Source organism: Lonchura striata, chromosome 5 (genome assembly GCF_046129695.1).
Source record: "Lonchura striata isolate bLonStr1 chromosome 5, bLonStr1.mat, whole genome shotgun sequence".
Classification (NCBI taxonomy): Eukaryota; Metazoa; Chordata; class Aves; order Passeriformes; family Estrildidae; genus Lonchura; species Lonchura striata.
Genome location: NC_134607.1, coordinates 30,777,542 through 30,791,657, shown reverse-complemented (window position 1 = coordinate 30,791,657; position 14,116 = coordinate 30,777,542). Strand labels below are relative to the sequence as shown.

The 14,116-nt window shown below is 36.1% G+C and overlaps 1 protein-coding gene across 5 annotated transcripts in view; it reads right to left on the bottom strand.

Moving 5' to 3' along the window:
- The window catches only part of GRM8 (glutamate metabotropic receptor 8), a 316,036-nt gene that overhangs the window by 35,435 nt on the left and 266,485 nt on the right, over positions 1 to 14,116 (bottom strand). For all 5 annotated transcript variants that reach the window (XM_021555217.3, XM_021555218.3, XM_021555222.3 and 2 more), the window contains one exon: positions 10,147 to 11,082. In XM_021555217.3, the coding sequence (XP_021410892.1) occupies positions 10,147 to 11,082 (936 nt within the window). The remainder of the gene's footprint in view (positions 1 to 10,146; positions 11,083 to 14,116) is intronic.

The window sequence follows — 14,116 nt, the reverse complement described above, 5'->3', positions numbered from 1 at the left end:
GATAGGAGGAAGCACACCACATATTTCTCCCTCTTCCTTTTATGCCTCCCTTGTGTTTAAAAGCTGCTCCGCTGAAGCAATGTTTAAGGACATAATGTACTTAACACTTCCCCTGTTTTGGGTGCTTAGAAAACCAGAACTGCCTGTAATGTAATTTTTATGCCTTCTGCTTGTGTGCAGGAGAATTCAAACACACATGGGATGTTTATTAAGACTACACAAAAGTACAGGATAGCTAGCTCAATTTTAAGCCAAATCAAATATGACCTACATTTTAGATAAAAAATGAAAACCACAATGTCAAATTCCACAGTTATGTTCTTATATAACACAGATGCAGAGAGCTCCAGCTTATTCTGGTCCCTTCAGAAAAGCTTTTAGTACTTTGAAACATAGAGGGGATGAATACAGCCAAAGTATTAAAGGAACAGCACAGGAATCAATGTTTCTTGACATCACTGGAAAAACTCTCTCACTTGATTGTGGTTTGACCAGAATCTTTCAGAAGTAGAGCACTAAACTTGAACAAATTTGAGAATGCTGGGGGGAGGAGGGAGGAGGGGACAGGAAGGGAGTGGATGGGAGGGGAGGGGATGGGAATGAGGAAATGTTTGTAAAACCATCTAAATTTAAGAGTGAAAGCAGCAAACACCAATAACTAAATGCCATCACCGATGTTTGTGAGGGAGAGAAGGAAGAGACACAGAGATAAGCTGAGAGTTTAAGTCCTAATTCTCACAGAAAATAACTAGGAATTAGGATATAAGATGCCAAGGATGTAAGATGTTGGGATAGAGAAAAAAAAAGCAGCAATGGCTGCAATGACTGTTGTCTCTTGGACAAATTATCAAGTAAGCAAGCAGGGAAATGAGAGGATTTAAACAGCAAAAAAATGAAGGTTAAAAAGGACAAAGGTTGTATCTTTGGTGGTAGTTGGAAAAAAAGAAATTGCAAGTCTCATTGACAAGGCAAATAATTTGGAGAAATAGCAGAGAAATTTCTAGCTTGGAGTCTGGAAGCCTTGATGGAGGTATGTGATCTTTGTGGATCAATAAAATTTTATGCAGTGTGATGGCTCAAAAGGATAGGAGGTTGATGTGTTCTGGAAGAAGCTGCTTCAGTTTGTACCATAACCTAAAGCACCCTTTCAGTAGATCAGTTCCTAAGGAAAACATATGGTGCAAACAATTCCCTTATAGTGACTATTTGTAAACCAGTTTTGGGCTTTGGGACCAATTTCAGCATCATTGGTTTGCCTGTGTCTTTTTGATTACTAGATTAGGAGATAGATGCCTTGCCTGCTGTGAGCTCTTCTGCTATATCTCATTCAATTATGACTTCTAACTTTATGGAAAAGACATTTGCAAAATATAGTGTGCTCTTTAGCATCAGAGTTAAAAATATTTTCCTTTATTTTCCATTGAACACAGTCTGGTAAGCAGTTCCCCTCTTCTCCTCTAATCTCCTTCTGACCTTGTTATTTTGAAATAGGGAAGTGTTTTACAGTACCTGAATGAATGGCATTCACAATACCTGTGAACAGCTGCTCTTAATCTGAGTTCAGTGGAGTTAAAAAAAAAATCAAGTACTTTGCCTTTCTTCCCTTCAACCTACTGTGCTTATCACTTTAGTTGAGTCACCATAACTGTGCTTCAAAATGTTATTTATCTAAAGGAAATACAAGGTAATATGGCTTTCATATGTTGATATGCTGATCACCTGATGGGGATCATGTTCATCAGTGTGGTGGGGAACTGGTGTCAAGTTCAAGATATGGTAGGTGATGAGCTTGTACAAGCATAATATTTAAAGAGCATAATATCACAATTTAAACTGTTTTCCCTTTCTTAAACTGAAAAAATGTCTGGACTGTTAACTGTAACACCAGCCTTTCACTTCAAAAAAACATGAAAAGATTTTTTATGTATGACAACTTAACAGTCCACAGTATTTTGTCCTATTTGTAAGGTCAAAATATTGATACTGGTATGAATCCTATGCAAAATTGGAATTCTTGTAGGAGGAGATAAAAAGACAAGAAGCTAAATATCTACTCAGAGCCAAGCTAAAAGCCTTGTTAGTTTGTTTCTTCTGTCTTTCATACATGTGTTTACTTTCAGTAAGGTACAAACCTTGTAAAGCTACAACAAGGGCTATTGATGCACTCCTTCCAACTTGGCAAGAGCTAGCAAGAACACGAAGTTTCCCAAAAGCATCTCAGAAATAGTTCCAACACAATTTCTAGACAGTGTTCTATTTAAAGATTTTCTATTTGTCTTAACAAGACTATAAGTGTTAAAGATAGTTCCAATTAGCTTTCTCTTACCCATAGCTTTTTTCCCCCCCCAGGATGTGGGTTTATCAAATCATTCTTAGCTGAAAAAAAATCTCTCTTCCTGTCTACTTACAGACATTTTTCACTAAGTGATAAATTTGCTTAAAGATATTTTCCATATGGTTTGTGTTATCACTGGTTTTACTTTATGCAAATTAAACCAGCCCTCACAGTGCCCCGAAAACCTAAGATTTTTTTAAATGTTGGAAGGATTTATCTTAAACTGCACTTGTTGAAGACAACCAGATTTTGGCACTGAAGAAATCAGAGCCAATCAATCAATATTTTTGTGAGGTGAATCTGAATCTTAAAAATACAGTAGCTAAGGTATATTTTTTTTCAATATTATCTTTATAAAACATTTCTGGTCTGTCACAAACTCTTTTCTGTGATTATTGATCTTTTTTTTTACAAAAAAGATGATGAGTTATTTAGCTATCTGTGCTTCACAAAATTATTTCTGCTTCTCAGTAAAGATTAATAGTTATCACAGAAGCCAGCAAGTATCCAAAAATATCTATTTAAAGCTCTTTAGCATGCAATTCCATCTTCATCTACACATTACCAACTCTCTGACATTCCCCAGGATGGGGTAGGATGCTGATCACAGGCAAATTTAATTTTTCTGGCAGCTCATTCCTGACTCTGGGAGAAAAGCCATCATTCATGATGGGGCCAGAAGCAAACATGTCAGACAAGCAAAATGCCAGTGTTTTCCATTATGTGGCAGGTGCACATCTTTTCAATGTATACAACTAGGTATGCCAGACATGCAGCTATGCAGAAATGAAAAGGGTTTGCAACCCTCAGGTGCACACATGAGTGCCTCACTGGGCTAAAAAAATATATATATATATTTTACTAAACACTCCACTTCTTTCTTGGAGGAGCTGGAGAGGAGGAGCTTAGAGAGTGTCTCTTTGTGATATGTCCTAGAAAACTTATCACAGGTTGGACTAGATGATCTTAAAAGTCTTTTCCAACCTAGTTCATTCTGTGATTCTGTAATTAAAATTAGTGCTCAACATACATACTCAAAATCCTTGTAGCTTCATTAATTAAATTAATGAAATGAAAAGAAATCTCAGTATAAAGGCAATGGGCATATCTTAAAACAATAAAGTCCAATGTTTAAAATTACATATGCTTTGACTTTGCACAGTCATTCAGCACAGTCATTCAGCAAGAACACTTCCTGAAACTCAGGTACACACTATGCTGAATAACAAAAAAATCTAAACAGGGGCTAGAAATTTCAAAAAGTAGTATTTTCTAAAAATGTACTTGGCCTGAAAACTCATAAAAAAACTTTTTATAAGTGTTTTTTTTTTTTTTTTTAATGCAAGGCTGGTTAACAGTTCAGACATTTTTCAGTTTAAGAAAGTGGAAACTGTTTAGAACTTGTGATATTATGCTCTTTAAATATCAGAATTGCTCTGTTTCCAAATTCAGTTTAAACTTACAAGGATAGAAATGGTTGAAACTCAAAAAAGCTTTGAAAATGCCTACAATATTTTAAATTACCCAATCCATCAGTTTTGTCTCACTTATCAGCTAATAAACTTTATAAAAAGAAAAATATAACCACATTATTTTCCTTAGAAATAACTTTTGGAATGGGTTCCCACAAAGCAACTTCTGAAAGAAAAGAGGATCTCTCTATCTCACCAGTTTCTCATTGCAGGTATCCTTTGCAGTTCATGCTGCCACCCAGAAGTATGACTACTCCTTTGTCCTCTAACACCAGCTCATGGGAGGCTGGGAGGGAAAACACATTTGGGGGCTGCTGTAACCATTTGCTCAGCCCGTGGGTGAACAAGCAACGACCCCGCAATGACCATGGCCTGCAGTGCACTGAATATCTTCCAGCTGGAGGGGAATATGCTGCCTCAACAACAAACAAGGAGCAAGGAACTTCCTCTCAGACAGAATGGAAGCAGAGGAAGACTGGGCAATAAACTGCAATTTGGTCGCACTTTACACTCTATTTCCACAGTGGAAGAAAAATGTTCTAATTTCTGCCAAGGATTAGGTCAAAAGTTTGAGGAAATTATGAAGCATAGAAATAATTTAGCTCATGAAATTTTACATTTGAAAAAACATGAAATGAGAAGGATGCAAAGTTTTTCCATTCTTAACATGATTTCCAGTGAGAGAGAAGGATATTTCTATAAAATAATCTGGTGAATTTTAACTCATTTCCTCTTCCAAGACATAGAATAATAGAGTCATTTAGGTTGGAAAAGACCTCTAACATCTTCAAATCCAATCAGTGACCTAACACTGCCAAGTCCACCACTAAACCATGCCCCTAAGGGCCACATCTCTGTCTTTTAAACACCTCCAGGGAGTGTGACACCACCACTTCCCTGTTCAATGCTCGATCACCTTTTCAGTGACTAAATTTTTCCTAACATCCAGCCTAAACCTGCCCAGCCACAACCTGACACATTTTTCTCTTGTCCTATCACTAGCTACCTAGGAGAAAAAACAACACCCTCCTTGCTACAGAAAGTTGTAGAAACGAGATAAACAAGTCTTGTTTTCCGAGTTGCTTCTTATGAATCTTGTACTTTCAACATGCAAAAATTCAAGTACCAATAGTTTTTTTATAATCTTGCAAGTACTCCCATATTCTAAAGATTCTGAATAAAAAGCCATTAAGAGTGCAGAAATGGAGTTTTGAACAATGATAAACTCCTGAATGTGGAATGTATCACCAGCACTCTTCTAGCTTCTGCTCCTGTAATAAGGAAAATGAGAAACTGTTTCAAATATCCCTCAGATTAATCCTAATGCTATGCACAGCGTTGGCAGCAGAGATTCTAGCTTAATCAAGCCAAAACATATTCATAAAATGAGAAAAATGCTAAATTTATAAGTTACTTTTCTGGACTCTTTCCCATGATGAGTGTTGCACAGACTACCTGCGAAGCTAGAACTCCACATACAATCAGGATTAGAAGAGAATGCTTTGAAGTGCAGAACAAGCTCAGTGTTGTGCCCTTCATTAATACAGTCTGCTGAATCATTAAGATGCTGTTTTCTTGCAGTCACAGGAAAATATTTAGTCGAGAATTCATAACGTAAAGACACACACACAAAAGATGATTTGTACACTTTTTTTAGAAATATGGGAGAAGTAAGAAGTCTCTACCTGAACTATCATTAGCAGTTGTTTTGTTTAAACTACTGAACACATATTAGTACTCTGATGGAACTAGCTCTTCCTCCCACTGAGAATTGAATTTCTTTTTCTTGACAATTACAGCAGTAATTTACAAGTCAAATTAATAGTGGAATATTCTTTATATTGTTTCTAACTTCTTTTAGTGTTACTAACAAACAGATGGATATAAGCATAAGATCCACTGAACAATAAATCCAGAATGAAAAGAGCTGGAATAGTAAAATCATAAGCATAATAATTTATGAAAAAATTTCTATTATAAAATTACAATTTTCCTATATTGCAGGTATGAAAAGAGAGATCAGATTTTTCAGAACAATTGGAAATACATTGAAATTTATCTGCCTTGTTAGATCATACCTTGTAATTGCTTCCAGTTGGAAGAAATGGAATAAATTATTCAGTGTTTTTTATCATCTTTCCTTAGCAGAAAGTGAAACATCTCTTCATCCACAATATGGGGGACAAGTATTCATCTTCTCATTCAAGCAAAGTATTTCCAGATTAATATAATAAATTATGTCTGATAATAATGATGTCTAATAATAATGTGAATAAACATTATTTATCCACCTGTCAAAAATTCAAAAAGGAAGGGAATTTACAAAATTCAGTTTATTAAATAGGGTTGCACTTCAGACAGCCATCTATCCTCAGGAGGTTTTAGTGCAATCTGCCATTTTAACTTATTTTTACAAAGAAATTCAAACACCTGTTTTAATCACTTAGCTATTCAATGTAATTTTTGGTGGCATTCTGGTTATAATGACATTTCAGACATCTCTATCCTAGATGATTCCAGTACTTCCAGTGTTCGGCTATATACATGTACATGACATAGAGGAAATATATATTCACAGAATGGTTTCTCACAGAATTTCTCTCCTTTGCCTCTAAAGCACCTTACTGACATTAATGTAAGTGTTAGAAAACTCGTGGTTTTATGTCTTTGTGAGCCGTTTGTCATTCAGTTTAATGACACTGGAAAAATTAAAATTTTTGTGGTAGGTTCCTTTCATGAAGAAAGAGCTATCAAAACCGTCATGAACATGAATGGACAAAATCATGAACTAAACAAAAAAAAAAAAATCACACAGAATCTAAAGTCAATGTTCATATTTTCCTGCAGGATATCTGTAAGGATCACAACCTCAAAATAGTGTGCTTAGTACCATAGTGCATTTATATTCTGTTGCTTGAAAATAAGGACAAATTAGTAAACATGGAGATCAATACAAGCCACCAAGCTTGAATTATGCCAGGTTATTTTGTATTGGTATTTTGATTTTTTTTTCATTATCTCTGTATATATATATTTAATTTCTTCAATAATATACAGTAGTTTTCTCAATTTTATATTAGTTTCAAACTTACATGTAAATTAAGATAATGCAAGTTTAAAAAACAGCACTTGTTTTAAAGGATGGTTAAAAATATTACAAATGTCAAGACTAGAAATCAACATATTCCCATGGCATCTTGACAAGTTACTTTAACTTTTACTACATTTTTTCTTACAGATATGTCACTGCATGCAAATTCATGCATTTAACTCAGCTGCATTCACCAGCAAAATTCTTCATGAGAAGAGAGCAGTTTCCCATTCTGTGCTTCATAGCAAGAACATATCATCAAGATTCCTAGTCTGTCTGCAGATAAGTACTTATGCTTATTTAAATTACCTTCATCATGCATATTTGAAGTTTGATTGATGCCAACACTCAATTTATGGACTTGTGCTGACTCTACATGTTTGTACTCCTCTAGACTATTTAAAGAATCTCTTAGGAAACCTATACTTTTGAATTGATCCCCAAGGCCACTAAATGTAAGGGTAAGTTTGGTAGGGTGAGCTTTGAGTTTTGGATCTAGACATCTATTTTCAGCATTGATGGTACTTAGTTTTGTTATCAGTGGTATTGACAATGAAATAAAAGCTGCTCAGTAGGTTTGTTATTTAATTAGCGTTAATTGAATACTTAAGTATGTACAACCTCTTTTTCAAAAAATGCTTAGTGACTTCTGCTATTATTGCAAGCACTGCTAATGTCTGCTATTATTGCAAGCACTGCTAATGTCTAGGAAAACTGAAATTCCTCCAAACATTTTGGAAAGGTTTTAAGTACTCATTACTCAAACAGAAGTGTATCTAAAGTTTGAAACTGGAAATACCCCTGGCAAGTAATAAATGTCATGATAAATTTATTACTGTCAACATTTCATAAAGGAAACATTGCTTTAAAATAGCACTTTTAAATCCCCATTGCTCTGTTCTCTTTCAGTAAGCTCAAGCCATAAAAAGAAAGTAATAATTTTACTATTCTAAAATAACGGCAATGTGAGCAAGAACCAAAAAAAAAATTTGTGTAAGTTTTTCATTTGCTTCATCCTCCTAAAAGATCATCACATAAAATTTCAAATAAAATATTCTAGAATACACTAGCCTCTTTTTAAAATGCTTCTTATGGTGTTATGCATCAACTGAGAAACCATGTTTGTTCAAACCATGCATATGTGTACAGTTAGATTTACACACTTTTATTTCATTCAGAGAAGTATTTGAATTTTATGGAATATGTAAACTGTTATGAAATGTCTGTAAGATTCTATGTGGAAGCATATTTTTATTTGCAGCAAAAAGAAGAAGCACTTTGAAAATAATAATTTGAATTACACAGCTACTGTATTAGCACTTTTTCCCTCCATAAAGAAGAGGATAGAAAAACAAATAATTTAGAAAGAAAAAATGGCAATTAACAAGTGAAATTTAGCATTAGAAGCTGTGTGATTTAGCGTCATTTGTGTGTTCAGTTTTGGGTTTCAAAAAAGAAATGCAAAAGAGATGTTCATTAATCTCATCTTTAAAGGCTGAAATCAAATCATCCTTTATTACAAGGTAGAGTGAACTGATGGTGTAAATCAAAGTCAATGCATGATTGCCAGCAGAGAAATATTTCCTATTTCAAGACTCAATTATTTTGATTCAAGTACTTGCCATAAACTTGATCAGACCAAGCTGTTAAAAGTACCACACATATATAAAACAAAGTATTTTTGTGACTTAAGCCTACAAATACAAAAATCAATTTACCTAAACATGTTTTCCTACATCAAATGGGATTTTTCAACTTACTCTATCTGTCATAAGCCATTACCTTGGTACTCACTTTGATGCCTTGCCACGGCTGACCTAGAACAGAGGCTAGATGGAGTTAAAGAATAAAGCGGGGATTTATGAAAAGGACACAATGGATAAACCTTGGGCAGCACAAGAGCCCAATTCAGGGCTACATCTCAGGCTCTTGGGCCTGAGATTTGGATCAGTTGTCCTTGGTCCCCAGCTAGAAAAGGGATTGTTCAGTCTAGCTACCCTGTGAAGAGATTTTACCATCCCTTAATATGAAGCACAGAACTACACACTATAGCAGTACAGAATCTGAAAAATATAAAAGCTAAAACCTAAGGCATCAGTTTCCCCAACTTAATCCAAAAAAAGCCATGAAAATAAGCCTGATCCAATTCAGTAAGCCTGCTTCAATTTTTAGGGAGGAAAATATTTTTTTCTGCCACACTCTCTGCCCTATAAAATTATTCTGCTTGAATTAGAAAATGTTTCATCAAAATATAGAACTTTGTTCTTTCATTTCACAGAGAGGGGAGCCCTCTAAACTAGAGACATGTCAAATCTTTCCACAATTATAAGTGAACACATCCTGACTTTTCCAATTACATTAAAATTAATATTTGAAAACATTATAGAAAACCTGCTATAAGGAAAGACAAGAATTTATGTGAAAGACTATTAACTTTAATTTCTTATTTTTAAGAATTTCCATATATCAAATAATTGCAGTTTTGAAGAGTGATGCTAGTATTATGACTTTTCCCTGCCTAACTTGTCATTTTCACCACTGTCATCTCAATAAATACTCACACAGTTGACATTTACCTCTGCCTTCCCATTAAAACAGGAGAGCCACATGTTGGATGTGGTTTGCATTTAAGTATCAATTATTTCATTTCTTATTCAATTATCAGGAAAGTGCTTTCTTTTTGCATTGATATAATAATTAGTGAATTATGCCTTATATGAATTTACACACATTTCATTCACCAATAATTTCCTCCTGTTCTATTTTGGTTCTTTTACATTTTTAAAATTGTGTGTCAAGCAGAGACAAAAGTAATTCTTTTCATTCTGCCCCAGCATTTTTCTTCATTATTTTTGACAAATGTAAGTTGATCTTCTTAGACTTGTGGAATGCAACCAGTTCTATCAGATCTGCAGATGATAACAAAGATTGATAGTGCTTCAGGTAACAGGCCACAGCATCACTGAAGGGCAATAACAAATGTTAGGAGAAATAGTCATTAAAGGTTATATTGAGAAATTGTCAACATTTTTATGCCAGTCACAGAACAATCACAATCAGTTTCTTGTCTTAATATATAGGAAATCTACCTTTTGAAACATATACTTTACTGTCTGTGAATTCTGATGGTTTGTTTGCCATTCAAAATTGCTCATGTGTAAGAGTGAAAATGTTTTAGTGCTGTAATTATTGAGAGATGAAAATAGAAAAAGAGCAGTGTTTTGACAGGTAAATACATCATCACTTACCTTCTCTGCTGATTGGGCTGTACCAAAAAAGATTGGAATAAAAGCTAACCAAATTATGCAGGTTGTGTACATAGTAAATCCAATGGGTTTTGCTTCATTGAAGGTCTCTGGAACACCTCTTGTTTTAATAGCATAAACAGTGCATGTGACCATCAAGAGAATACTATATCCAAGGGAACAAATGAGAGAAAGATCTGAAATGTCACATTTGAGAACTCCTCTGGCATTTTCTGGATCAAGTGTCCTCTGCTCTCCATAGTCTACAATGGTGTGTGGTGGATCAATAGCAAACCAGATGAAGACTCCAATAAGCTGCAAGGATATGAGGCTGAAAGTGATCACCAGCTGAGAAGCTGGACTAATAAATTTGGGAGCTGTAACAGATTTTTTACCTTGTTCAAATATTCTGTGAATCCTGTTTGTTTTGGTAAGCAACGCAGCATAGCTGAAACACATACCAAGTCCTAAAAAGATCCTTCGAAATGAGCAGACCACTGTATCAGGAGCTGCAATCATTAAAAATGTAATGGAGTAACAGAGAAAAATCCCAGTCAGGAGCACATAACTGAGCTCCCGCCCAGAGGCCCTGACGATCGGCGTGTCATTGTACCGGACAAATGTCACAATCACAAAGGTGGTGGCAATTATCCCGAGAATAGCTATGAAGACAGGCACGATGGCCCAAGGAGAATGCCACTCCAGTTTGATTATAGGGATAAGCTGGCAATCCGTACGGTTGGCATTTGGTCTCTTATTAATGGGGCAGAGTTCACAGTTGAATTCATCCACCTGGTAATGGTAGCCCTCACAGCGCTCACAGTGCCAGCAGCAGGGCACTCCCTTCACGGTTTTCTTTCTTTCCCCAGCTTTACAGGGCAGGCTGCAGACAGATGCTGGATGAGTGTGTTCTCTGTTAGCCCACTGCATATCTTCTACCTGTGGGTATAAAAAATTAATGAGACTTCTATTTTCCTTCATTTATAATATCCTAAACCTGGCCACAGGTTTGTCATAAATCACTACTTGCTGACAGCACAAATACAGTTTACCATAATAAGAAACCTGTTTCTTTCCCTTGCACTGACTTTAAAGAAGTGTTAAATGAGTGTGTCCAATAAATCATTCATGCCACAGGCTTGATGAGTGTCATTAGTTTCTATTTACCTCTTTGCTGCTGACCAAATTGACATCTGTAAAGATATTTATTGACTCCAGGCTAGTTCAAAAGCAAAAAATCCCATACGTAGTGCTGTAAAAAGTTAATCACATGCAAATATAAATATCAGTAGTTCTCAAACATTTAATTACAAACTAAGTCTATTTTCAGAGTGAGCTTCAGAGCAATTTGCAATTTCTGGTACAGTAAAGAAATTTATTAAAATCTCCAAACATCAGCTCTGGCAAAACAAAGAGTTCCAGAAAAGAAAGGTCTGTGATGCCATCCCTTCCACAAATGTGGATATTTTATAATTTTCTCTTGGGGATCAGGTGGTTGAGGTGACCCTGAGATTGTAAAAAGTCTTTTTTCTCCCAGCCCGCACGGCCAAAGAAGTCAGAATGCGTAGGGTCGGCTTCTCAAGGTTATTTATTTTCTCTTATCTATAACATGCTTTCTCAAGTAGCTGTGCTCTGTCTAGCAGGTCAGTCTGTGACAGACTCCCACCCCCTTGGGATGGTGTTACCATTTTATACTAAAAACTATGTGTACTATGTTTATAACAACGTGCCAATATCTATCATTTGTGTTGGACAGTGTGTCTTTACCTTAAACAAATAGAAAAGTATCACCATCACAGCAAGACATGGAGGGCAAGAAGGAGAAGAAGGCCAGAGCACGCTCAAATCCCTCCACCTTGTCCCCTTGAACCCCTTATTTTAAAACCTAAAATTCTACTTTTTCACCCTATGTTAATTCAACTACCATACTACTCAAACCTTTGTGGCTTGTAACTTTTCACACAAAATTGGCAGTTTTTCCCATGGGCTAAATTTGAAGCCACAGGTGTTTCTGACTTCATGCCAAGGTCTCCGAGCCCCCTGCCAGGGTATCAAGACAGCCAGGGCAGCCAGAGAGATGTCCTAGGTTCCTACACTTTTTCACCTTTGATGCCTTGAAATGCTCAAAACTGTTTTGTTTGCATTTCCAGAAGATTAAAATAAGTATATGCGGCTTTCTGAATAACAATGGAAAGATGTCATACTCCTGCCTTAGTTCTCCTGATATAATAAGTCCAGGGATCTTTTGTAGCACAGAACAATGCAATCTTGTTTTAGAAATCCCACCTTTCTCCACGGCGGCACATTAGCAAAATACATTTATTTTCATTCACTTATGTATTCTTCCTGCATGCCCTGCAAATGAAATCTGAATGAGGAATTCTTGAATTTAAAAAATTTCCTACTTAAAATTATCACTCATTTTGGTGCCAGCTATCCTTAGCCCACCCTTATTAAACCCTGTTGTGCAGAGCTCACTGAGAGTGAACCAGAGCTGTGGTGGAGCAGAGCCCCTGGCGGGCACCAGAACCACTCCCTGTTGCTCCAGGCCCCACCTTTCATTCCTTTGGGAGGTGGTGAGCACTCCAGGACAAAGCATTTTCCTTGTTCTTGCCTATTACGTACTGAGCACTTTTGTTTCATTTGGAGGCTTTACTCATAAGAGAAACAGCAGTAACAAAACTTCAGGCATCAGGAGTGTTTTCAGTTCCTTCTGGAGGAGGACAGAATGAGGACAGCATATAAAAAGGGGTAATTTTGGCCTTTAAAGTTTATTTTTTAAGCAATTTCAACAGACTTGAGAGGAAATCACAGTGTAGCATTGCTGGCCTTATTTGCCTTCCCCAGAGAGCCAGAGCACCAGTTACAGCACTGTGCAGGGTGAATAAAGCAGCAACAAGCAGGCAGACTCCTGCTCTCACCTGTGCCCCTTTGATGTTGCACTCCACTCCAAGGGAGCACAGAGTAACAAGGACACAAGAATCGCTCATAAAATCAGCTCTGTGAACCCTCAATCACTCGAGGGTTTCAGTGGGAGGGGATCCTGAATCTCCAGAAATAAGCCATCAAGGCCAATCAAGGATTGTGATGACTATGCAAAATATATCATCTACTGACTGTGGAAAAGAAAATCATTTAAGCAATTAGCTTCCTAGAAAGACCAAGAATAACCCAGTTTTGTATGAAACAGCTTTGATGGTGCTCCAGCAGAGCACTTGATATACTAAGAAAGGATTCACCTCTAATACAATCTCCTGGTTTTAATCACTGAAATCTTAAAAGCCCACATAACCCCTTATTGTTTCATCTACTAGACATGAGAAAAAACATGCTATGAGGAAATCAGCATGATAGTAAAGACAATTTGCCTTCACATTGTTGCTAGGAGAATAAATACAAATCTTGTGATCTAGTCACATACTACAACAATGGGGGGCAAAAATAACCCATGGACATACTAATCCAGATCTGTGGATAAGTTTGGAATGATGCAGAAAACAACAGTAGTACATATTGGCTAGATTATAGCACACAATACAGAATCACCAGGAGAGCAGACAACACCTTATCCAGCATAAATTTAGAACGGCATGGAAAGGCAATATCTCATCCAGCAGAAAGCCTTACAGGATTAAGCTTAGCTGTCCAATTTTTAAACATATTTGAATTAGCAAGGTGAGTTTATACCAGGTCAGTATTTAACACCATGAGGCTACAGTGGTTCTTTTCTGCCATTAAGCATCCTAAGATCACATTTATTGTATCGTGAATACAGTAGTGGCTTAGATAAGTACAGAGAATTCAATTTGTCTTTTAGAGCTTCTACTTACTAAAAAGAAACTTTGAAAATTTAAAAAAAAATCCTTTAATTTTACAGCTATTTCAATTTCACATGCTTTTGTCTTGACAGTATTTTAATTGACTAAAAACATGCCTAAAATCTCTTCATGGTTTGCAAAACATTAAAGTGCCT